This window comes from Pleurodeles waltl, chromosome 10 (assembly GCF_031143425.1).
Source record: "Pleurodeles waltl isolate 20211129_DDA chromosome 10, aPleWal1.hap1.20221129, whole genome shotgun sequence".
Classification (NCBI taxonomy): Eukaryota; Metazoa; Chordata; class Amphibia; order Caudata; family Salamandridae; genus Pleurodeles; species Pleurodeles waltl.
The window spans coordinates 337,699,593-337,725,660 of NC_090449.1; the positions used below are offsets into that span (position 1 = coordinate 337,699,593).

The 26,068-nt window shown below is 46.4% G+C and overlaps 1 protein-coding gene across 1 annotated transcript in view; it reads right to left on the reverse strand.

Moving 5' to 3' along the window:
- Positions 1-26,068, reverse strand: part of PMM2 (phosphomannomutase 2) — a 168,441-nt gene that overhangs the window by 124,040 nt on the left and 18,333 nt on the right. The window contains exon 2 of the mRNA XM_069210533.1: positions 2,678-2,789. Within this exon, the coding sequence (XP_069066634.1) occupies positions 2,678-2,789 (112 nt within the window). The remainder of the gene's footprint in view (positions 1-2,677; positions 2,790-26,068) is intronic.

Genomic DNA, 26,068 nt, shown 5'->3' on the forward strand with positions numbered 1-26,068 from the left:
CAGACCTAAACCTTCCCTTTTGGTACACGTAAGGCACCCCTAAGGTAGGCCCTAGGTAGCCGCAGGGGCAGGGTGCAGTGTATGTTAAAGGTGGGACATGTACTAATCTGTTTTATATGTCCTGACAGTGAAAAACTGCCAAATTCGGTTTTCACTGTTGCAAGGCCTCTCTCTCTCATAGGTTAACATTAGGGGCTGCCTTTAAATGTTATTGAAGTGTAGATTCCCTTTGGGAGCAGATAGAAATATAGAGTTTAGGGTCTCTGAGCTCACAATTAAAAAATACATCTTTTAGTGAAGTTGGTTTTTGGATTGTGTGTTTGAAAATGACACTTTCAAAAAGTAGGTATTTTCTTGCTTAAAACACTCTGTGACTCTACCTGTCTGTGAATTTCCCCGACAGGGTCAGCTTGACAGATGGGCTGCTAGCACCCCTCTATAGACAGTGACACGAAGGGAGCTGGGGTGTAGCCTGCATATCCTGTTGAGCCATCTGTGCTGGGAGGGAGGGGAGGAGTGGTCAATCACACCTGAAAGGGTTGTGCCTGCCCTCACATAATGCAGTCTCCAACCCTCTGGTGTGTGTCTGGGGCCTGACCTGGGCAAGGCAGGATCTCACAAACAAGAGAGACTTTCCTTTGAAGTTTTGCCTACTTCAAAGGCAGAAAGGAGTATAAGTAGTGGACCCAAAACCCCTGAGGGTTAGAACCTTTCTGGAATAAAGAGGAACATCTGCCCAGGAGAAGAGCTGAAGAAGGAGTACTGTCCCTTTGCTGGGCTGGCCTGCAGTTGCTGCTTCTGCCTGACAAGAGTGCAAAGGATGAACTTTGCTGTGTGTCCTGCATGAGAAAGTTCTCCAAGGGCTTGGAGTAGAGCTTGCCTCCTCTTGGAAGTCTCAGGACACCAAAGACTTCAGTTTCCTCGACCTGCAGCACTCGGAGCGGTGTGTCTTGTGCTGTTTATGAGGAGAAACCACTGCGAAGCCGCCAATGAGCCACTGGCCTGCACCGTGACCTGCCGACATTGCATGGAGCTGCACTGCCCCTCTTTGCACCGCGACCCTGGTCTCACCACGCAGTCATCGGACGACTTCACTGAGCCACTGCTCGCACCACGACCTGTGGGCCCTGCACTCTGGCATCGCCTTGCTCACACCGCAGCCTAGGCATCCTCAACAACAACTCTCCTGCCGACACCGGAGCCATTGCCTCCACCGTGGCCTGTGGACACCATTCGTGAGGTATACAAAGCACAGTCCCGTCCCGCACCGCAGCCCTGGTCCACTGACGACAGCACCATCGACTCCAGTGTCATCACAAGCATCCTTGCTTGCACCATGGCCTGTGGACACCGCTTGTGAGGGTCACGAAGCACTGTCCCGTACCGCCGGCTTGGGCCTACCGACGCTTCAGCAACGATGACGAGGCTGCCTGCACCATGACCTGATGACACCGCACATCACACTGCCCCACTTCACACCACAGCCCTGATCTCACCGATGCCGCTGGATGCCATCACCGAGCCACTGCCTGCACTGTGACTGTGGGCACCACACATTGCATCATCCTGCTTCGCACTGCAGCCCCGATTTCATCCAAGCCAACGCTCCTGACTTTATCCGCCCAGAGTTCGATCTGCAATACGCGTGGCTTCAAGGGCCTGATGACTCCCACATCGACTCCGGAACCGACAACGCAACACCAGCGACGCTGCTCTCCGGAGCTCACCGTGAGGATCACGACACCCTACAATTCCAAAGGTACTGTTTGCGGGTCTTTCCCACACCGTAGTTGGCACGCAACACCGCGGCCGGCCTGAACTGTTGGCTTTGTTGATCACGGCACCGTGATAGCCACAGGTGGAGCTATCGACTTCAAGGAACTGTATTTTTAAATTAAATCTTGCAAAATTCATATCTTTAGCACTTTATGTTGGATTTTTATCGTTTTCGTTTTGTTTTACACAGATAAATATTGCCTATTTTTCTAAAAATGGTGTAGTGTCCTTTTGTAGTGTTTTCACTGTGTTATGTGCAAATTCTTTACACATTGCTTCTGAGATAAGCCTGACTGCTCATGCCAAGCTACCAAGGGAGTGAGCAGGGGTTGAGTGGGTATCTCCCTTATGCTGACTAGAGTGAGGGTCACTGCTTGGACAGGGTGTGAACTGACTGCCAACTAGAGACCCCATTTCTAACACGGATCCTTCTCTTACTACTGTGATGCATCCTTAGAGGGGCAGCAGAGCCGGAACTCACTACCCGAGTGGCTATCTCTTCCCAGCCCACTGCTCCCGCTGTTGCGTATGTCAGAGCTACTCATTAATTTGGAAAAAAATAAGATGGTGGTTGTCAACAATGCAGGCAAGTAAAAATAAGCCTTTTACCTTAATGAGAGTATCTTGCAGAGGCGTTCCTATGCACAAACATCAGGGAATGTTTACTGCTACTGGCTCATTCATAGTACAGAGAGGAAATGATGATATCAGTTGTGAAAAGGTAGAGGTGGGAGAGGTGGCAAAGGGTAGGGGCTGGGATTTTGCTATGTCACTGTGCACATTGTAAGAATAAATAAATTAAATAAAACTGTTTATGCACATGCATGGCCAATTCCACCATCTCAGGACCCACATTGTTTTGGTTTGCTGCCTTGTGTCCAACACTCTCTGGTGTGCTTACCATCATCTCCGAGTTGTTCCTTAATTTTCTCATAATCCGAACCTCCAACAACCCCAACTTTCACTTTCTTTCTTAACTGCTGCAGGAAATCATCTATTTCTGATGTGACTTTCTGAAAACCAAACAAATTAAAGGGCGTTGAATAACATAAAATTGCATTTAAAGAAAACATAGTGACATTTAAGAGACCCTCTGTGATAGGTAAAATAATTTTGTTGTGCCTCACTGAATGTCCCCAAGATTGTGGCTCAAGGCTTTTGTGTTCAAAGTACCAGCTTGTTCTTTATATCAGCCTGACAGTTTTCCTATTGTTGCCTTGTGTGAGGGCGCAAGAGCTATTTCTTATGTTCTCCTTCTTACCATCTGTCATTATTAAACCTGTCATACGCAAATGCATCCCTTGGAAATTCAGATGGGATAGAATTATTTTTACATTGCACAGCAGTAGTCACTACTTTCCACAGAAAAGGTATTTCTGGATTTGCCAATGACATATGACCCCATACCCATTTTGGCAGCAACACTGGCAATGACTTGGTGGAGCCAGCAAAGGTCCAGGAAGCCAATTTTGACTAAGATCCATGCACGTGAAAAAAGAGGGGTGGTGAAAAAAAGTTGTGATTTTCCATTCTAGCTCCAATAGAAACTTTTTCTCATGTTTACAGTAAAAACCAGTGAATGGATTTACACCAAATGTGGTGCGACAGTAGAACTTTAGTCAAAAAGCTTGTTTTCTGTGATTTGGTGCAAATCCATTCAGTAGTTTTGAGATATAAATCTTTGAAAAGTTGTCAGATGGCCTCGAACGGGTGAACACTTATCTCTGCAATTAAATCATGAATCATTTTCAAAACATCAAATACACCATTTTGCACAAATTCCACTTTTCATTTAAATACTTGTAGTGGCGGCTGGCAGCCTGTGGTGGGTTTGGATGCAAGGTTGACGACAGGCCAAGGACTGTGACCAACCCATTTCACACGCTTGAAGCCCATGTGCAGCAGAGGTTGCAGCACATAGTGGGTGAAAGGCAGGTCTGAAAGTGCAGCCAACCCCGACAGTGGTGGGTTTTCTGACAGTGGTGGGTTGGGTAGAGGGCCTTGCTGCATGTTAAGCCCCGAGGCCAAGCCCCGCTGTGCACGGCCATAGGTTGTGTGCAGTGGATGTTGAAAAAGAATTACATTTTTCTTTTTTAAGTAAAACTTGAAATTGACAGAAAAAATAACCACATTCAAACCTAAGTGCCTAATTTAGATCATGGCGGGGGGAATACTTCATCACAAACATCCTGGATATCCCATCAGCCGTATTATTATCCCATTATATCCTTCTATGGAGATCGTAATACGGCAAACAGGATATCCATCATGTTTGTGACAGAGTATTCCATCAGCTGAGATCTAAATCAGGCCCTAAGTCATGTTTGTGGCTCAAACACCTAAAGCCACTGAACCCCCAGCAGCCATGGTTAACAGCACACACCATAAATCAAGCTGTCTGCCATGCTCAAAACAACAATTTGCCAATCAGTCAGAAGCACAAAAAATAAGGTTACAAAACAACAACGTGGTTGACAGTGAGTTATGGCGTGTGATGTGTACATTTCTGGCAAATTTCTGTGGTTTTGGGTGTTTGAGCCAGAACCATAATTCTGTTTTTAACTATGATTTTTTAGATTTATATCAATAGATTGATAGATACCTGAAACCAACTCGATGTTTTGATATCTGTGGTCATTTAATTGAGAGAGGTGCAGGAGAGGAAGCAGACGAGTCCAGCTACTTACTATTTCCGCTTGTTTGTCCACTGAACAAACACCTAACTCTGCAATCCAGATAACAGGCAGTCGACCATTTACATATTTTTTAAGTGCAAACATGATGGCAATGCTTAATCCCAAAGCGTTTCAGCCTCACGTGGTCTTGTTCACAAGATACATGAAGAGCTGTGCACAGGTCTGAGGGCTGTAAACAGTATAATGTGACCACCTAAATGACGTGTCTTTAAAGGGTGGGCTTTCTCTGAAGAGTTTTGCATATGGTGAAGAATGTGTGTATTAGGGCTTTGGACTTCTGATGGGGCTTGTGTGTCTGGAGGTAGTGGATTCTATGTGAAAACTTGTGCCCATGCTGAGGGATGAGCGAAGTAGGAACTTGGTCACCTGGTGGCTACTGTGTCATGAGGGAATGGGCTCCAGTATACTTACTTTATATAAACATATTTATGTAAATTATGCTTTACGTGTTTCTGCATCATTTAGTACTTATTTACATATTGGAAAGACTGCACTAGTTTGTCCAATAAATAGAATAGCACACATTGTGCATAATATTGAAAGATGCAACATTTTTTAAACTGTTGCAGCCAGGCAATCAGAGTGTGAGCTTCCACACTGCTGTTTTGCTCCTGCGGGAGCAAGAGGCCACTGGGTGGGTGTTATAAATGGGGTCTCCAGTTGGCAGTCAGTTTACAACCTGTACTAGTAGGGATCCTCACTCTAATCAGGGTAAGGGAGTAACACACATAAGATAACCCCTGCTCACCCCCTTGGTAGCTTGGCACAAGCAGTCAGGCTTATCTCAGAAGCAATGTGTAACATATTTATCCAGACACACACAGTACCACAAAGAAAACACCACAAAAGGACTCCACACCAAATTAGAAAATAGTCAATATTTATCTAAATCAAACAAGACCAAAACGACAAAAATCAAACATACACAAGCAAAGATATGATTTTTTAAAGAAAACAGTGTCCTAATCCATAGAAATCAATGGATGCGTTGTTTTAGCGCAAAGTACCCGGTATGCGTCAAAAATAAAGCCGCACGGGCGACTGTGCATCAGAAAAGCAAGTGATGTGTTGATTCCTTACTCGCAAGTGAGGCTGTGCGTCAATTCTTTCACCATCGGGTAAGCAATGCATCAGTTTCCAGACAAGCAGCCTCAGGTCTGTGCGGTGATGTTGAAGATTTTGTTGCCCAGGGACGATGCTTGGAAAATCCAGATCCACAGCAGCGACTTCAGAACAGGGGGCAAGCTCAGTCCAAGCCCTTGGAGAAACTTCACAAGCAGGATTGCAAAGAGCAATGTCCAGTCCTTTCCCTCTTAAGACAGAAGCAGCAGGCCAGCACAGCAAAGCAATAGGTAGAGTGACAGGTCCTCCTCAAGCATCAAGCTCTTCTCTTGGCAGAGGTTCCTCTTGATCCAGAAGTAATCTAAAGTTGTGTGGTCAGCAGTCCAATACTTATACGCATTTCTGCCTTTGAAGTAGGCAAACTTCAAAGGAGAGTCTTTGTAGTGCACAAGACCCTGCCTCTTCCTTGCTCTATCCCAGACACACTCTAGGGGGTTGGAGACTGTATTGTGTAAAGGCAGGCACAACACTTTCAAGTGCAGGTGTCAGCTCCTCCCTCTTACTCTAGCCAGGAAGCATCATCAGGATAAGCAGAGCACACCTCAGCTTCCTTTGTGTCACTGTCTAGAGTGAATTCACCGACAGTCCACTGTCAGTCTGACCCAGACGTGTATTCAGCAACCAGGTAGAGGCACAGAATGGATAAGCAAGAAAATGCCCATTTTCTAAAAGTGGCATTTTCAAACAGACAATCTAAAAACCAACTCTAGCAAAAGATGTATTTTTAAATTGTGAGTTCAGAGACCACAAACTCCATATCTCTATCTGCTCCCAAGGGCAACGAGATTTAAAGGCAATCCCCATGTTAACCTATAGGAGAGATAGGCTTGGCAATAGTGAAAAACAAATTAGCATTATTTCACTATTAGGACATGTAAAACACACTAGTAAATGTCCTATCTTTTAAATATACTGCACCCTGCCCAAGGAGCTACCTAGGGCCTACATTAGGGGTAACTTACATGTAGTAAAAGGGACGTTTTGGGCCTGGCAAGTGGGTATACTTGACGGGTCGAACTGGCAGTGAACAACTGCACACACAGACACTACAGTGGCAGGTCTGAGGCATGTTTACAGGTCTACTCATGTGGGTGGCACAATTAGTGCTGCAAGCCCACTAGTAGCATTTGCTTTACAGGCCTTGGGAACCCCTAGTGCTCTTTACTAGGGGCCTACTAGTAAATCAAATATGCCAATCATGGAAAAGCTAATTAGCAATATCATTTAGACAGAGTGCACTTGCACTTAAGCACTGGTTAGCAGTTGTAAAGTGCCCATAGTATCAAAACCAGCAAAAAGGAATTACAGCACAGGATCCAAAAACAGGTAAACCACGCCAAGAGCAGCAAGGTGTAACAATAGGAAAAGGCCCTCTTGGCCAGTCGAAACGCTATTTTTTTTTTCATTAAAAAGACAATGATGGATAGAATGCTTGAATTAATCTCGGCCATTGATGGTCAATCATGTCACATCCTAACCATCCTTTCTCATCGATCATGCAACCTCAGTTTGGACCCAGCCATATGGAAATCATTCTTGACCCTGCTCCTTATGATTAGAGTCCAGCCTGAACTGCCCGCCAAGTCCTCCCAGCAAAGGAACACAAACAACCTAGGACAGGTTTCACCCTAGTTACGGTTCATCAGCCAGGTATAACACAGTTCCAGTGGTACTGTGAGCCTGGAACCGACATCTGGGGATACCCGGTCGAACATCAAAAACATAGTGATGGATAAAGGGGGCACCCTAAATGCGGCGGGAACGGCCAGAAGTGGGTCTGGTGCTCACTGTGCCAACGGAATCAAACTATACCTGGCTGATGCACCCTAACCAGGGCAAAACCGGTTCTGTTTTGATTCAGGAAGCAGTTCGGATAGGCTGTCCCGCTGAAGCAGGATCAAGACTTGTTTGCATATTGATGAGCTTGAACTGAGGTAGATGTTGGGTGAAAAACTATGGACTGGGACGAGACCTGAGCAATTGCCAGTGTCAGAGATTAATTCAAGCATTCCATTCATCACCTTGTTGTTGATGCTATGGTTTTTAAATCTGAAGCCCTGTAGGCCTCCCATTGGATCATCTGTCGAAATATATATATATATTACATTTTCTTGTGGCTCTTTGTATCCCTTGGGATCCAGATTTTTGCCCTGGCTGGCTGTTGTTTTCTTGTGATCCTGCATCTTCATATATATATATATATATATATATATTCAAAAAACAAGATTCTCTTTCTGTTTTAGCAAGAGAAAACCGCACTCTGTCGTTGTGCCAAAAATACCTTAACTTTTAATACATTAGTGAGATCATAAACAAACAAACAGGAATCCCCTGACGCGTTTCGGTCTCACCAGACCTTGTTCACATGGAAAATATGGTTGTCCTGCCTCAAACCAGCACCACCGGAGAATTAAGTGCGCCGTAACACGCAGATCAGGACATCTTTTCTTTTATATATATATATATATATATATATATATATATATATATATATACACACACACATATACATATACATATATATAGAACATATTCCCAACAAATCGCAAAAAAGCACGCTTCCTGGGTAAACATCTAACTTTCTGCCAAATTTGGTATAATTCTGTTTAGCCATTTTGACTGCACCCAAGTCTAAATTTCCTTATAGAAACAGCATTTCTTTTCACCCTCTCCTGGACAGATCACCGTTAAACTTCCCAGGAAGGAGCTGAGGTGGAGAACTTTCTTTTGGACAGTTTTGTCACACAGCACCAATGTTATTATTAGTGAAACACAAAAAACTCTCTCCCTATGGAAAAACGAACCCAGCTATCACTATACAGTGGTGAACACTACTGTGTAACATATTGTATATATTATTATATATATTTTACCTACTGGTGACAGCCAGTAGGTAGTTATAGTTAGGACATACTTTCCACAGCAAAAGCATTTTGCATTAGGGACGTTTAACGAATCTTTACAAAATTTTCAAAATTAGTATGACAGTCAGTTAAGCTGCTGTCCTAAAAGTTTCAGGGTAATTCATCAAGTAGGGGCCAAGAAAAAGGGAGTACACGACTACAGCCCGAACCGCTGGATGGAATCACACCAAATTTGTCAGAAAGGTAGCTCTTGGTCCCGGAAGTGACCTTTTTCTTACTTGGTGTAAATCTGTTCAGTAATTTAAGAGTTTTTATTTCAAAATCAAATTTGTATATCTAGGGACACGGAGGCTCTGCGATATCGGAGATCTCATGCTAAGATCCGTTTCGCCGCCAACACTTACCAGGAAATGTTGGCAGCCATTTTGGGACTCGACCTAAGCCAAGTCCCAAAATAATGTAAAAAAGAAAAGGGGGCAGAATTTGAATACCATGATCCCATGGCCTTGGTGCTGGGGTCCCCATGGGAACTTTCAAGGGCAAAAAAAGCATGTTTTAAAAATATTTTCACCAAAAATCGCAGAGGATCAGAGAATCCGGTGAAATTTAAAAAAAACGAAAAAAAACAAGTGTGGTCTCCCACAATTCTTAATTTTTTTTTTTTTTTTTTAAAGCCTCCATGTAAGCCAGGTCCTGAGGGCATGCACAACCATTTGCATCTTTCTGGCTTTATATTGTAAATTTGTTTTGGTCCGTTAGTAAAGTATGGTATATGTCCAAGTGTAATAGGCATCATACAGAACGAAACGTCATATTATAGATTGAGTAATAAATGTTGTTTCATAATAAAAATGGCTGCATAATTAAATATTCTTTGCGGTATGACATGTGTAAGAAAAGCAGTGTGTGAGCCATTGCTGCGTTTGTGTGCATAAAATGAATGTGTCCTGTAAGTGCCTTTTTTGAGAAGCTAATGACTACCTAATTGTGCGAGAGAACAAACTGGCCACCCCTTTCGGTCAAGGAGCAATACGAGGTGTTACTTGGCAATCTTGTTTTTTTCCTTCCTGATCGAACAAGCCCAGTGCATTGCAAATCACGGTACCTCTACCACTGGGCCAGTGAGCCCTTCTGACTGATTTTCCAAGTCGCAGGCAGAAGTAACTGGGCCCTTGATATTCCTGCTGCTGCTGCCACACACCTGGTCAGAAACTGTCTCCTCTTAACCTAGGATTCCTCAAAGAGGGACCAGCTCTCAGTTTCTGTTATTACACCGGGAATATTCTGAGAAAGAGAACTAATCGCAGTTGAAGTATCTGACAAGACATTTTCATAAGTTAACTGTATAGAAAGTGGTCTCTCAAGTGGTGTCCGCTCTGCTGTTAGTGAGCAGGTTTGCTCCCTCTGCCACTGTTCTAATTTAGAGCGAACGCAAAGTTAAATGACACTAAACATTTGAGGAAAGGCAATTAAACCTCAACGTGTTAGGGTGCACAGGTACCAAAAATACAGTCGCAGCACATCTTCTAAACAGGTCAGATGCTGGACGAGTGAAAAATAAGGTTGAAAAATGCAGCTCGTGTTCCATAATGAGGGCATTTCTAGCTGTGCAACTCAAGATGTCATTCACAGAAATGGGCTTGAGCGCGGTTTCCCACATTTGTATGAAAACACATCAGTATTCCCCCGGCTGCTGGAGATGATAGTCCGCACTTCCTGGCTCTGATCATTGTTCATTCTGTGCCTCGCCGTCATTGTCGGGTGGACGGACAAGCAGCATTATAATAGGTGACACTAGTTGTATTCTGGCCTGCTTTGAATCCACTTTTTTTTCACCAAACGAATGTGTTTTTTTATTGTTTTGCAGCAGAGCCTTCAGCCGGATAACGAAAACAATTTATTACACAGGTAAAACACATAAATACAGTTTCTAAAATAGTGCTAACAAAATCTGAAGGAGCTTCTGCCATGTCACCTTCAGTCAGTGTAACAGGAAAGCCAGAAACTAAAATATGCCATTGCAGGCACAGCTGCAGACAAACATTCTTCAAACAGGTGTACCAAATTTCATCATTGTCTCAGTAAGCACCCTAATATACTGTTTCAAAGGCATCATCTTCTCCCAATATGTTGTGCTATGCCATAGTAAAAAAAAAACATTTTTTGCTGAATGCCATAGGACAGCAGCCCATTTTGGCCAACAAAGCCATATTCCTAAGCAGAGTGGAATTCATAAAGCAGTCCGTTTACGTGGTAAAATGGACCTAGTGGCCTGTTTAACAATTGCCTGATTCACCTTGCACCTAATTAGAGTGCCAGGCTGAGATGACAGCGCTTAGCAGTGGTGAACTTAAAAAACGAATGCTGGTGTCCAGGGCTCAGAGCAGCATCAGGATTGGCAGGGAGTGCCCAGCCAGGGCACTCCCCGGCAGACTGGGAGGCTATGCAGGCTCTCTCCAGCCCTACAACTGTTTTGCTGGGCTGGAGAGAGCCTACTGCGCATGTGTGTTTGGCTGGCCAAACACACATGCACTCTGAGGGGGAGTGCAGTGCACTCCCCCTCACACTCATCACCCGTGGCACCGCCACTATACAAGGAAACGATAATAAACACTGTTTATTATCGTTTCCTGTAGGAAAGTACCATCTTTCTTGGCATGTTATCCCACATTTCACATGTATGTCAGTATGTTTTTGCCTGTCTCATGGGGATCCTGCTAGCCAGGACCCCAGTGCTCATAGTTTGTGGCCTAAATGTGTATGCCTGTGTAGTGCCTAACTGTGTCACTGAGGCTCTGCTAGTCAGAACCTCAGTGCTCATGCTCTCTCTGCCTTTACATTTGTCACTATAGGCTAGTGACTATATTTACCAATTCCAATTGGCATACTGGACCCCCCCTTATAAGTCCCTAGTATATGGTACCTGGGTACCCAGGGCATTGGGGTTCCAGGCAATCCATATGGGCTGCAGCATTTCTTTTGCCACTCATATGAAGCTAAGACAAACCTTTACACAGGTCTGCCATTGCAGCCTCAGTGAAATAATGCACACATTATTTCACAGCCATTTTCACTGCACTTAAGTAACTTATAAATCACCTATAGGTCTAACCTTCACTTGCTAAAAGTTAGGTGCAAAGTTACTAAGTGTGAGGGCACCATTGTACTAGCAAAGGTGCCCCCACATAGTTCAGGGACATTTCCCCAGACTTTGTGAGTGCGGGGACATCATTACACGTGTGCACTACATATAGGTCAATACCTATATGTAGCTTCACAATGGTAACTCCGAATATGGCCATGTAACATGTCTAAGATCAAGGAATTGTCCCCCCCCCATTTCAAATCTGACATTGGGGAGCCAATTCCATGCATCCTGGGGGCTCCACTATGGACCCCCAGTACTGCCAAACCAATTCTCTGGGGTTTTCTCTGCAGCTACAGTTGCTGCCACCCAACAGACAGGGTTCTGCCCTCCTGGGGTCTGGGCAGCCCAGTCCCAGGAAGGCAGAACAAAGCATTTCCTCTGAGAGCAGGGTGTTACACCCTCTCAAGTTGGAAATAGGTGTTACAGGCTGGGGAGGGGTGGCCTCTCTCAACCTCTGGAAATGGTTTGAAGGGCACAGATGGTGTCCTCCTTGCATAAACCAGTCTACACCGGTTTAGGGAACCCCTAGTCCCTGCTCTGGTGCGAAACTGGACAAAGGAAAGGGGAGTGACTACTCCCCTGTCCATCACCACCCCATGGGTGGTGCCTAGAGTTCCTCCAGTGTGTCTCAGACCTCTGGCATCTTGTTTCCAGAGGTGTCGGGGCACAATGAACTGCTCTGTGTGGCCAGTGCCAGCAGGTGATGTCAGAGACCCCTCCTGATAGGTGCATACCTGACTAGGTAGCTAATCCTCCTCTCAGGGCTATTTAGGATCTCTCCATCAGATTACGACTTGCAAGAATCCAGCAGGACTCCTCTGCATGTCTCTCTTCGACTTCTGACAAAGATCGACCGCTGACTGCTCCAGAACGCCTGCAAAACTGCAACAAAGTAGTCAGAAGACTGCCAGCAACATTGTAGCGCCTAATCCTGCCGGATTTCTCGACTGTTTCCTGGTGGTGCATGCTCTGGGGGCTGCCTGCCTTCACCCTGCACTGGAAGCCACGAAGAAATCTCCCAAGGGTTGACGGAATCTTCCCCCTGCTTTAGCAGGCACCAAACTTCAGTTTCACTGGTACTCTGGATCCCCTCATCCTGACAAGTGTGGCTCCTGGAACACAGGTGGTGGACCCAAGTGATCCAGACTGTCCAGAGGTCCAACTGTCCGAATTTGGAGGAGGTAAGTCCTTGCCTCCCCTCTCCAGACAGTAATCCTGTGCACCGTGTGATCTGCAGCTACAAGGGCTTCTGTGCACATTTCCAAAGGTAGGATACCTGGAGCCGAGGTCCTCAGCACTCCGCCCTGCGACGCTCAGCTCCCTGAGTTGACCTCTGGTGTCATGGGACCTCTCTTTGCACTGTTGAGACAACCGCTGTGTTCAGTCTTCTTGAACCCGTGTTCAAGGGTTTCTGTGGGTGCTTCCTTCCTGTCCGTGGGCTCTCTACGTTGCTGAGAGCCCACTCTGTCTCCTCTCCCAAGTGGCGACATCCTGGTCCTTCCTGGGCCCGGGCAGCACCCTTTTTCTCCAACCGTGACCCTTGCAGGTAGCAAGGCTTGTTTGCGGTATTGTGTCATGGAAACAACTCTGCATCCTCCAGCATACCATGGGACATCTTCTGCGCAAAGAAGAACCTCCTACCTCCTTTCATTGGAACAAAACCAGCAACTTCTTCCAACCGGAGGCAGCCGTTTTGCACCTTCATCCGGGGTTTAGTGGGCTCATGTCCCCCTGGACACTTTAGTGACTCTTGGACTTGCCCCTTTCCTTTGCAGGCCTTCAGGACCAGGAATCCGTCTTCAGTGCTTTGCAGTCCGCTGTGGTCCTTGCAAAATCCTTTATCACAACTTTAGTGTGTTTGGGGGGAAATAGTAGAACTTTACTCCTCCTTTCCAGTGTCTTGGGGTGGGGTCTCCTTTACACCCTTAGTGTTTTCTCACACTCCCAGCGACCCTCTTTACACTACACTTGCCCAGGGGTGCATTAGTGGTTCGCATTCCACTTTCTTAGTATATGGTTTGTATTTGCCCCTAGGCCTATTGCATCCTATTGTGTTTTACAGTGTTTGCACTACTTTCTGACTGTTTTACTTACCTGATTTGGTTAGTTGTGTATATTTTTTGTATGTTACTTACCTCCTAAGGGAGTATATCCTCGGAGATATTTTTGGCACATTGTCACTAAAATAAAGTACCTTTATTTTTAGTAACTATGAGTATTGTCTTTCTTATGATATAGTACCTACATGATATAAGTGGTATTGCATGAGCTTTGCATGTCTCCTAGTTCAGCCTTGGCTGCTCTGCTATAGCTACCTCTATCAACCTAGGGTGCTAGAACACTACTACACTCTACTAATAAGGGATAACTGGACCTGGCATAAGGTGTAAGTACCATTGGTACCCACTACAAGCCAAGCCAGCCTCCTACATTTCCTTGTAAAGGTTTTGCAGCTGCCGCTGCTGGCGGGAGGGCAATACTACTCAGCCCTAATGGACGAGCCGCCCCTGTGACTAACTCCAGGCCAATGTTTTTATATAGCAAACATATACTTTGTTACTTTATTTCTAGAACCAAAAGGATCTTTGTTGCAGGTAAGTACAGGTGTACGTTTGTATCAAGCTTATATAACAAATGCACTGTGTTTAGGTTTTGCAGATTAAACAGTCCACAAGAAAGTAACACTTTTCAATTTCAAAAGTAGACAGTGCAATATCTCATAGGAATCAATGCAGTCCTAGGGAAGGAACAGTGTTAACACAGTTTACAGAAAAGTACTTGAATTACAATCCCAGCCTTTGGGGGTTAGGATGTCCATATGTCAAGGTTCAAGTTGACCCCAAAAGTGCACCACCAGCAAAACAAGGGACAGGTGCAGAAGTCAAAGTTGGTGTTGGATTTTTAATGGAATCCTAGGGAGACTGGGGCATGTGGAAACAAACAGGCTGCAGGTAAGTACCTGTGACTTCAGGGCACAGATCTGGGGGTTTAGATGAGCAACAGGGTGGCCACAGTTGAGCACCAAACAAACACCCTCAGCGGCACAGGGGCGGCTAGGTGCAGGGTGCAAACACAGGACTAGGCGCCCAAAGCTTTTTAATGTGGAAACCCGGGGGTCACAAAGATGCTACAGGCTGGGTCCAGGGAGTCAATTGTGGAAAACCAAACGCTGGACAAGTAGGAGAGGCGCCCGCTGGGCGGCGTCGGATCCGGTTGCGGTCAGGGTGGTCCTCCGGATTTAGGCTGCAGGCGTCATCGTGTTGGCTAGAAGAGGTCAACGCAGGGTGGACTCTAGGTCAGAATTGCCTGGGGACCTTCTCTGGACCAGTGGGCCACCTGAACATAGGCTGTGGGTGCCAGATACAGAGTGGGCAGGGAGCTGTAGAGGTTCCTAGTCCTGCAGGATGCGTTGCCTTTTTGTAGCAGGAGTCTTGAAGGTGCAGACAGGCCGGTAGGGCTGAGGCCAAGTCAGTTGTTGTCTGGAGTCTTAACAGCTGGGGTCAGTTCTTCAGTCCTTCTTCTTCTTGAGGTCGCCAAGAACCTGAAGAGCAAGGTTTAGGGGTGCACCTAAATAACAGATTTAGGGGTATTACAGGGGTCAGAGGGTAGTAGCCAATGGCTACTGTCGCCGAGGTGGCTACACCCTTCTTGTGCTCACTCCCTTTGGGAAGGAAGGCACAGTCCTATCCCTACTGGCTACTCTCCTCCAAAGCAAGAAGGAGGATTCTGCAAGGAGGGGGTCACTACAGCTCTGGACACCTTGGGGGTGGTCCCAGGTGCAGTGGTCAATCCTCCTTGTTTTTCCTAATTTTCCAGACGGACCTGCTACCAAAAGTGGGGCTTAGTCCAGGAGACGGGCATCTCAACTAGCTCGAGTGCCCTGGGGCAGTGTAACAGGAGGCCTGAGTCTTTGTGGCACACCTCCAAGTGTTGCAATTCCTGCAGGGGGGAGGTGTGAAGCACCTCCATCCTGAGTAGGCTTTGTTCCTGACCCCCGAGAGCACAAAGGCTCTCACCCCATGGGGTCAGAAACTTGTCTTTTAGTGGCAGGCTGGCAAAGACAGGTCAGTCTTACACTAAAGGGTTGGCTGAAATACAGGGGGCATCTCTAAGATGCCCTCTGTGTGCATTTTTCAATAAATCCAACACTCGCATCAGTGTGGGTTTACTGATCTGAGAAATTTGATACCAAACTTCCCAGCCTTCAGTGAAGCCATCATGGAGATCATAAGTACAAACTCCCAGCCCATGTACTTAATATGGCCAAACTGCACTTACAATGTATAAGAATGGACTTAGACACTGGAGGGCCATATTGCTCATGCAGCTATACCCTCACCTGTGGTGTAATGCACCCTAGCGTTAGGGCTTGAGGCCCTGCTAGAGGGGTGACGTACCTATGCCACAGGCAGTGGTTTGTAGACATGGCACTCAGAGAGGGATGCCATGCCGACTTTACCTTTTTCTCCCCACCAGCACACACAAGCTGCAATGGCAGTGTGCATGTGCTTGGTGAGTGGTCCCATAGGGTGACAAAATACAGGGTGCAGCCCTTAGGGACCCTCCCTAGCCACAGAGCCCTTGGTACCACTGATACCTTTTACAAGCGACTTAGCTGTGTGGCTGGGGTGTGCCAATTGTGGAAACAATGGGACAGATGAGTGAAAGAACACTTGTCCTGCGGCCTGGTTAGCAGAATCTCAGCACACACTCAGTCCAGTTAGCATCAACATCAGGCAAAATGTGTGGGGGGTGACCATGTCAAAAGGGGCGCTTCCCTACAGTTGGTAACCTTTCACACCCACAATTGGCATACTGGTGCACCCATGGAAGTCCCTAGTGTATGGTACCTAGGGCATTGGTACACCAGTGGTCCCCCATGGCTGCAGAATGCATTATGCCACCCATGGGAGCCTATGCAAACTGTGACTGCAGGCCTGCCATTGCAGCCTGCGTGAGAGGGTGCAAGCACCCTTTCACTGCCAAACCTAAGCACTGCACTTAGACATTACAAGTCACTCCTCTGGTAGGCCTTTCAGCCCAAGGGCAGGGTGCATGTCTCTAATTGTGAGGGTACCCTTGCATGAGCAGGGTACCCCTACAGACCCCGTCCAATCCCTGAACTCTGTAAGTGTGGGGAAGCCATCTTAAGGTATGTAGTGGACACTGGTCAACATGTGTCGTCCAACTACATAACGGCTACTCCTAACCTAGGCAAATTTGGTATCAAACATGTTGGAATCATAAAACTACACCGACTCCAGTGTTAGTTGCACGATACCATGTACTGTGGGGTTCACTAGAATACCCCCCAGTTCTGCCTGTTCAGCCTTACTGGGTCTAGCTGCCAGCCTGCTTTGCTGCTGACCCCAGGCACTGTTCTGCCCTCCTGCTGGGGAGCCCGGCTCAGGGCGGAGGAAAAGAACAAAGGATTTCCTGCAAGGGAGAGGTGTGACCACCTCTCCCTGTGTATTAGGTGTCTAAGGGCTGGGGTGGGGTGGCCTCTGAGTGCCACCAGACTGCTTTGGGGGGCACATTTGGTGCCCTCCTTGCATAATCCAGTTTGCACCAGTTCAGGAACCCTCTGGTTCCCGCTCTAGTGCCAAACTACACTAAGGACAGGGTAGTGACCAACCCCCCTGTCCAGCTCCTCCCCTACGGAAGTGCACAGAGCTCTGCCAGGTGGCCATTTGATTCTGCCATCCTGGAAATAAGATGTGCAGAGGCCCTTGGGAGCATTTAACTGGTTTGGCCAGGTAGATGATGTCCCTGACCCCTCTGATAGGTGGGTCACTGCAGAGAGTGACCCACCCCCTTTTAGGGTTAATTAAGGGCTTCCTTGCAGGTGAGTCCTCAGATTTGTCAAGCAAGACTCTTCAAGGAACTTCTCTGCAAGACATCTTCTGCTCCTGGCCTCTGGAACCGCTGCTGGTCTTCGTTGGAACCAAACAAGTCTGCTTCTGGTGGAAAGGCTCTCTTGCAACATTGTTTCTCCGGATCCTGTAAGAATTCTGCAACAGGCTGTGCATCCTGCAGGGTCATAAGGACTAAGTTTGCACCAGGAAACACGGAGGAATCTCTTGTGGAGTGAAGGAGTCACTCATCTGTATTCGCAGGTACCTCAAGACAATGTTGACCGGCAGGTGGGGTCTGCTGTCCCTGGACATCTGAAGATCCTGCTTCATATGTGGTGCATGTGTGGCCTCTTCTGGGTCCTGCCTGTCTTCTATCAATATTTGGAGACTGTGGGGCCCCTGCTCTTGCCACTGGACTGGAACCCCTGTGCACCGCAACTGTTGCACTTGTCAAGGCTTATTGGCTCTTACTCTGGAAGAACTTCAGGTTCCAATAAGCCCTGGCCTCCAGCACTCTGCAAGCTGAAGATCAGCTCCTGTCCTGCAACTCCTGCGACATGGGACTTTTGTTTTGTTGGGCTGGAAAGGCCTCCTAGTGGCGCCCTGTGCCCAGCGCCTGTGGGTCACTCGTAGGGGTTCCATTCTTCTGTTAGTCTTCCTGTGTGCTGAGGGCCAGCTCTGACTCTCCTTCCTGGGTAGAGTCTCCTGGACCTTACTGGTCCCCAGAACTTTGCAAATTCTTCTGCAAATCCTATTTGCACTTGCCAGTGCTTCTTGGTGACCTGGCTGCTCACTGACCCTTCTACAATCCGACGACCGTCGAGGCTGTAGGTGACTCCTGGGAAATTCCGCAGCTCCTAGACCCCACAGCTGGACTTCTTCTTCCACCAACTTGCAGGAACTTCCTCTTCAGGAGGGTGGGAATTGCCACCTGCACAACCTGGGCACCTGCAAGGGTGCTGGACTTTGTCCCCCTTCCTATGAAGGTCCTCCACGCCCAGACTCCGTTCCTGGGTTCCACCGGCCTGGTCCACGGGTCGCGATCACAGCTGGACAATACAAGTCATCCATGGTCTTCAGAGAGAGTCCCTTCTCCCCTCTGCATCCAGGTCCCTGGTGTAGGTACTTCTGTCTTCTGTGTATTCTGAGGTACAGGCACTCTCCTCCCTCCATCCTCTTGCCTGCTGGTTTCCTCTGGATCCACTGGGAAGGGTCCGGAATTCCACAAACTCCAACCACTACTCTCTGTGTTAGCCTATGGGACAACTGGGTGGGTAACTGATTTACTTCTGGTTGCTGGGGTCACTTACTGTACTTACCTCTGGTGTTCCTACCTGTCCCTAGCTAACCACCATTCCTACCTTGGCTGGAGTCACTATTTCACATTCCACTTTCTTAGTATATGGTTTGGCCCTCCCCTAGGGCCCTATATATTTTTTTGCTAATTCTTATAGTTATTTTATGTGTATAACATCTCCAAAGGATGATATACCAATGTCAGTTTAGTAGTAGTGCTGTAATAAAGTATCCTTTATTTTGCAACACTTGTGTGGTTCTTTCTTGTGAGTGAGTAACTGTCTGACTACTGTGGTATTGAAAGTGCTTTAAGATCCTCCTGGATAAGCTTTAGCTGCTCGCCTCAGCTACCCCTAGAGAGCTTCTGCTATTTGGACTCCTATTCATTATCACTAAGGGTTGCCTGAACTCAATATAGGGTGCCACACAATAGGTGTAATAGGTGTACACCATAAACTGAGCCAGCATCCCACATTGGGTTAGCACAGGTTAATGAGTGCCCCTTTTGTAGTTCATCCTCACAAGGATTATGACAGTTGCCCGAGTAGCGTTCCACCCACCTTAACCAACAACCCAATTTCAGTTCAAATAATGTGGCCCAATAACATGTTATTTAGAGCAACTGTATTAATAAATGCCCAGTCACACATTTACAACTGCAGTGCAAACGTCAAATTCAAGTTTATTCCCAAAGTACAGCAATGACACATGAAAATCACTATTTAAAGGCTCACAGATTGCTTGTAACAATTACCTGATGCTGTGCAGCATGGCCAAAGAGTAAAGAAAAACTAAAAGGCACTACTATACATCCACCCACGTCATTTTGTGAGCATGTACAACACGCATGTGCATGCCTACAAAATGAAGTGTGTGCCTTGTTCTTTTTATTTATTGATCTGAGTTGGATACGTAAATACATAAGTAATGGGAACGTCTTCTTTTTTTGAGTCGAGTGTGGGAAAGCAGCACAGGAGGCATAGGTAGGGGGAAGCAACACGATGGGCACAGATGGAGCTGGAAGAATTATTGGGGGGACAAACACATGGATAAAATTCACATGAAGGAAGAGGCATAAGCAACACGGGTGAGAGAGAGGAACGTGGAGCACTAGGGGGAGGAACGGCACACATGCTAGAGAGAGGAACACATACCTGTTGAGACAAAAGCACAAATTTGAGGAAGCAGCAGAGAGGGCATACACAGGACATGTGCTTAACCAAAAAAAAAATTTTAAGTAATGTTTCAAACTGAACGGCGGAAGGACACAATGTGATCATGCTCCATGGGATGGACAAACACAAGTAGAGGAAGTAAAGCCCACACAAGCTGACAAACAAAAAGCAAGCAAATGAGTGACAATAAAGCCAACCAATGCTTAGGATTGGGGGGGGGGGGAAGGCTCTAAACACATTGTAAGTTGGTGATTTTGCCTACAGACAGCCTGCACTATCTTGTAGGCGAGATCTAAAATTGTCTCACATCTACAAATTTGGGTAGTTTTCAATTTGTAAAGCCACGCTGTATATGTGTGTGAAACTGCATGCGTCTCCGCTTGCTGCAATCAATGTCTGTAGTCATTTTAGGCAAATCATCAGGAAAAACCGGCTTACCAGACAATTAAACAGGCCCACAAATAGCCAAAATGCTGGGCCACACCATTGTCTGTCAGACCAGCCTTTCTGTCACTGACATATTTCCTTATAGACCAGTCGAAACCTGACTCGCACCATTATAAGATAATTGGTTATTCCTACCCCCACTCTTTCCTTGTGTTCTGTTTTCCTAGTGAAGCCTTACATATTGAAAATAACCAATTATACAGTAGCTAATGTCAAGTTGGATGGGCTTCAACAGTAGAGAAAGAAAAACACTAAATCAACTTTCGAGTTTCGCAAATTCTCTTAAATCCTTAGCATCATTTCAACTAAATATAGTTTAAATTATTTACTCTAACCCTGTATGCTAGACTCTGAAACTGTGCAGGACTAAGGTTAACGTAGCATTAACTCAAGGGGGTTCTTTCAATTCACTTACAGTTGAAAATGGCTGAGCAGCATCCACCCTGTCCTCACCACATTTTCAACAAAGTCAAAACCTCCATCGCACTCAAGTTCTGCCACACCCTCAACTGCTCCATAGATCCAGCTACCTTCCCCGAGGACTGGAAGTATGCCGAGATCTGCCCGCTCCTGAAGAAACCCAAGCCCGACCCCTTGGACCTCAAGAACTACCACCCCATCTCTCTGTTGCCTTTCCCAGCCAAGGTCATCGAAAAGGCCACGAACACACAGCTCTATAAGCACATCAAGTACAACAACATCCTGGATATCTCCTAATAAGGTTTCAGGAGCAACTTCAGTACGGTGACCACCCTCCTCGCCACCACAGGTGACATCCACTCCCTCCTCAACCGCGGTCATACAGCAGCCCTCATCCTACTGGACCTATCAGCCGCCTTCAACATGGTTTTGTATCGCACCCTCTGCTCCAGACTCCACGCAGCTGGCATCCACGGAAAGGCTCAACAATGGATTCACTCCTTCCTGTCCAGCAGAAGGAAGTGAGTCAGACCCCTCCCCCCCTTACCTGCCAGATCCTACGCAGATGAGCTGCGGCATTCCACAAGGCTCTTCCCTGAGCCCCACACTCTTAAAACAACTACATGGCCCTGCTCGCATCCATCGTCAGGAACCACAAGCTGAGCATTGTCTCCTATGCCAACGACACCCAGCTGATCATCTCACTGACCAAAGACCCCACAACTGCCAAGAAGAATTTCCACAACGGGATGGAAGCCGTAGCCGCCTGGATGAAGGACAGCTACCTCAAGCTCAACTCTGACAAGACCGAGATCCTCATCCTGGGACCCTCCACATCAGCCTGGGGCGACTCCTGGTGGCCAGCCACCCTTAGTACTCCCCCACCCCAACAAACCACGCACACAACCTCAGTTTCATCCTGGATTCATCGCTCACTTTGACCGCCAAGTCAAAACAGTCACATACTTCTGTTTTCACACACTCTGACTTCTCCGGAAGATCTACAAATGGACCACAAAAGACTGCCGCAGAAACGTAACCCATTCCCGGATTACCAGCAAACTCGAATATGACAACGCCCTCTATTCCAGCACCACCCAGAAGAACCAGAATAAACTACAGCACACCCAAAACGCCTCCGCCAGACTCATCCTGGAGGTTTCCCCACCGCAAACATATCACAAATCACCTAGAGACCTCCACTGGCTTCCCGTTGAGAAAAGGAATCAACTTCAAACTCCATGTTCATGCATACAAGGCCCTCACGACCTTCGACCCACCTACCTCAAACACCGCATCACCTTCTACTCTTCCCCAGATCTCTCTGCTCAACAGGCACTAGCCCCCATGCCCTGCATACGGAAGACCGCGGCTGAAGGAAGATCCTTCACCTACCTTGTGGCAAAGAGCTGGAATACCTTGCTCTTGCGCCTCAGGTAATCACCATTGTTACCTCAATTAAGGAAGGACCTTAAAACCTGGCTCTTCAACTGAAGCACAGAGGACAACCGCCCCCCCCCCCTCAGTGCCTCGAGACCCTTACGGGTGAGTAGCTGCGCTCTATAAATCCTGATTTGATTTGAAACAGTGGCTCCGGTGAAGAGCAACAAAAAGTACAATATCACTTGAAGTCTATTGCCAAAAAGCTTGCATAGGCAAAAAAAAACTGCACTTTTTATGGCAAGCCCAGAGGCTCATATTCTGCTTCTCTTCTTGATTTATTTTAAATAGAACCATAGTCAAGAACAACAAGAACTACAAATCCCACAAGGCTAGAGACAAATAAACCAATAGGAAAACTATAATAGTATACAGTACCACCAATCAGGCTGCAGATGTCCCTACTAATACCTAACTTGACTGCAAGTAGCCCTCTTTTCTTGCTGCTCGCAGTCAAGATAAGTCTTCTTCTATACATATGCGCTAATTTACTTATAAGCTTATTGGTATTTTACTATCAGTTTTAGCTTTATTGTTTTAATTTGTGTTTACAGTTACTTGTTTGCTTGCCTTTCCTTGCGCACAAGTGTAGTTCTCCCTGATATTCACTGTCTGTTGATTGCGTCCGCCATTGTTCTGGTGATCGCAACATTTCCTCTCTATTATACCGTTTGGGTTTTCGCCTCACCCTCAGGTCTTCGCACCTTGTTTCTCCATCACTACAGGCCTTTAAGCTTTTCCCTCAAGCTCGAAGCCTCTGCTGCTCCTGATGCCTCTTCCTGCATGGACTCAGTTGTTGGAGCTAAGCCACATTCTGAGACACGGCCTACTCCGCTTCCTCTTTTCCTCTCACAGCCTCTTCCACAGTGCGTCTCTGCCCTCCAGGTGGGGCTATTTTAGGAACGTTTTTCTTCTTGAATAAGTTAACACTTTATCTCCTGAATAACTTTTGGTGGCATATTTTGTATACTAAGCATACATTTCTTTTCCACATACAGTCATCATTATTTGAGTAACTCTTTCAATTTAGACCCAAATAACAGGGAAATGTTTAAGAACAACCTCAACGGTTTTATTCAGTACTATGTGGCACAATCTGTTTCAGCTTCCATGAATAAGGTTAAAAAGAAATTTGAAAAACACTGTGCTTATCTTGATGTCTGAGACTGTTGGCCCAGTGTGTAGGAGAAAGCAGAAAGCGCAAAGCCAGTGGGGTTTCCCCCTTTGGTTTAGATTGATCAATCTATAAATGTAAAAAGAAATATTGCGCTGGTGACTGGTGAAGACGTTTCACAAGGAACTGAGGATGAAGATCCTTCCAAGGAGGGGTACATTCCTTCTAAGGACAAATGTAAAAGTAAAAATATTTCAAAATTTTTTATTTTTAATATAAATTACACCGATGACGACATGGTTTATCCAGATATGGACAATGACCAGGATGGTACAGATGATTCAGATTTTTGGTCAGCTCCTGTACCTAAACACAGGAAACTCTTCTTCTACAGCTAATCCATTTTATTCCTCGACGATTTTAGATTCTGACCGTCAATCTATGTTCAACCACAAAATAATACACCATCCTACCTCTACTGAGCGGCTTCCTTCGGATCATGTGGGGGAATACATTTCTGATAAACTGTGTTTACCTCTGGACAAGCAAACCAGAACCAAACTCAAATCTGAATGTCCCATACCTTCTTTACATTTGCAGATTACGTCCACTCCTATCGACCTCACCATGCTACCCTTCTTTTAAAACTATGGTAAAGATCCCTGTAAGGGACTTGAAAAGGCCTGGTCTACATGCCAAGATAAAATGTTAGACATAGTTGGCCCCCTATCTTGCATTTTTGATATTGCTGAAACGGCCAGATTGGATGTTGCTACTACTGATGCCGAAGAACTGTGAACACAAAACGTTTTTTGCCTTTTACCTAATGCCAATTCAGCAATTACCGATGAACGACAAGAGCTTCTTACTGATATTAGACCCTAAATTGGCTAATCTAGCTATGATGGATATCTGAATTAAAGCTGATGTTTTATTATTCGATGACACCTCAATCAAGGAGCTTAGCAAGTATGTTACCACATTTGCCTCTTTAGACAAGGCTCAGCAATTTCTTCAGACAGTTTTTTCGAATCATGGTTTGCAAGGGTGGCTAGAGACAGGAGCCACGTTAACAGCCGAAATTTCAGGAATCAGTGTTACAGAGGCTCCTTCAACTGAAGCTCTCAAGACTTTTGCCCTCAGTTCTACTCACAGCGATCCAGAGCTTACCACGGACCTGGCCAAAGATGTAACAGGAACTCCCAACTGTAGGAGGCTGGCCTGGTTTGTAATGGGTACCTAAGGTACTTACACCTTATACCAGGTCCAGTTATCCCTTATTAGTGAAATATAGGCAGTGTTCTAGCCACTTAGGCTGTCTAGGGGTAGCTGAAGCAGAGCAGCCAAGGCTGAACTAGGAGACATGCAAAGCTCCTGCAGTACCACTATAGTTACACAGTACTTATACACAACAAAAGACAATACTCAGTGTTACAAAAAAAATAAAGGTACTTTATTTTAGTGACACAAGGCCAAAAATATCTTAGAGGCAATACTCCTTCTGGAGGTAAGTATTATACACAATATATACACTAGTAACCAAAATCAGGTAAGTAAACAGTCATACAATAGTGCAAACAGTAGAAAATACAATAGATTGCAATGGCCCTAAGGGCAACACAAACCATATACTAACATAGTGAAAAGCGAATGTTGAATTCCCACCTAGGCAAGTGTAGTGTGTACACAGGCGCTGGGAGTGTAAGAAAACACCAAAGGTAAGTAAAGTACGCCACCCCAGAGCCCAGGAAAGCAGGAGTAAAGTACAGCAAGTTTCCTCAGAACACACTACAAGTTGTGGTAAGAGTTATTGCAAGAACAAAGCAAGACTGCAAGCAACAAATGGTGGACTCCTGGACCTGAAGCCCTGTGAAGAGAGGAAACCAAGTCCAGAAGTCGCAGGAGATTCCAGGAAGGACAGGAGCCCCTGCCAACCTAAAAGGTGGTGCAAAAGAGGATTCTCCGGTTGGAAGAAGTCTGCAAAAGAGCACCAAAGAAGATGGCTGCGGGTTCCTGTGTGATGCACAGGATATCCCATGTGGAGATGTTGCATTCAGGTGAGTTGCAGTGCTGGATTCGTCCAACAAGCCTTCGTTCAAGCAATGTCACGGTTTGCATCAAAATGGCACCACCTGGACCCAGGAGGGACCTGGGGGCCTCTACTCTGAAGGAAGAGGCACAGGGGGCTCCCAACACAGGAGTGAACCCACAGATGACCAGACAGCAATGAAGAAGAATTATGCAAGTACCAAGCAAGACTGCAAGCAACAAACAATGGATTCATGGACCTGAAGACCTGTGGACCTGTGGAGAGAGGAGACCAAGTCCAGAAGTCGAAGAAGAGTCCAGGAAGATCAGGAGCCCCTGTCAACCTGGAAGAAGGTGCAAAAGTGGATTCTCAGTTTGGAAGAAAAGTACAGAAATGCATCAAAGAAGATAGCTGCGGGTTTCTGCTTGGTGCAGGAGATGTCCCATGTCAAGTTGTTGGATGCAGGCTGTTTGCGTCGCTGGATTCTGCCAGCAAGCCTTGGTTCAAGCAATTACACGGTTTGAGTCCCAGAGGAGCTGCCTGGACCCAGGAGGGACCTGGGGGTCTCCACTCGGACTGAGGGGGCTCTCAGCGATTCAGAGATCCCTCAGAAGACCAGGCAGCACCTACCAGTCCCAAGACACAGGGACAAAGAAGATGCAAAGTGCAGTCGGCGCAGCACTACA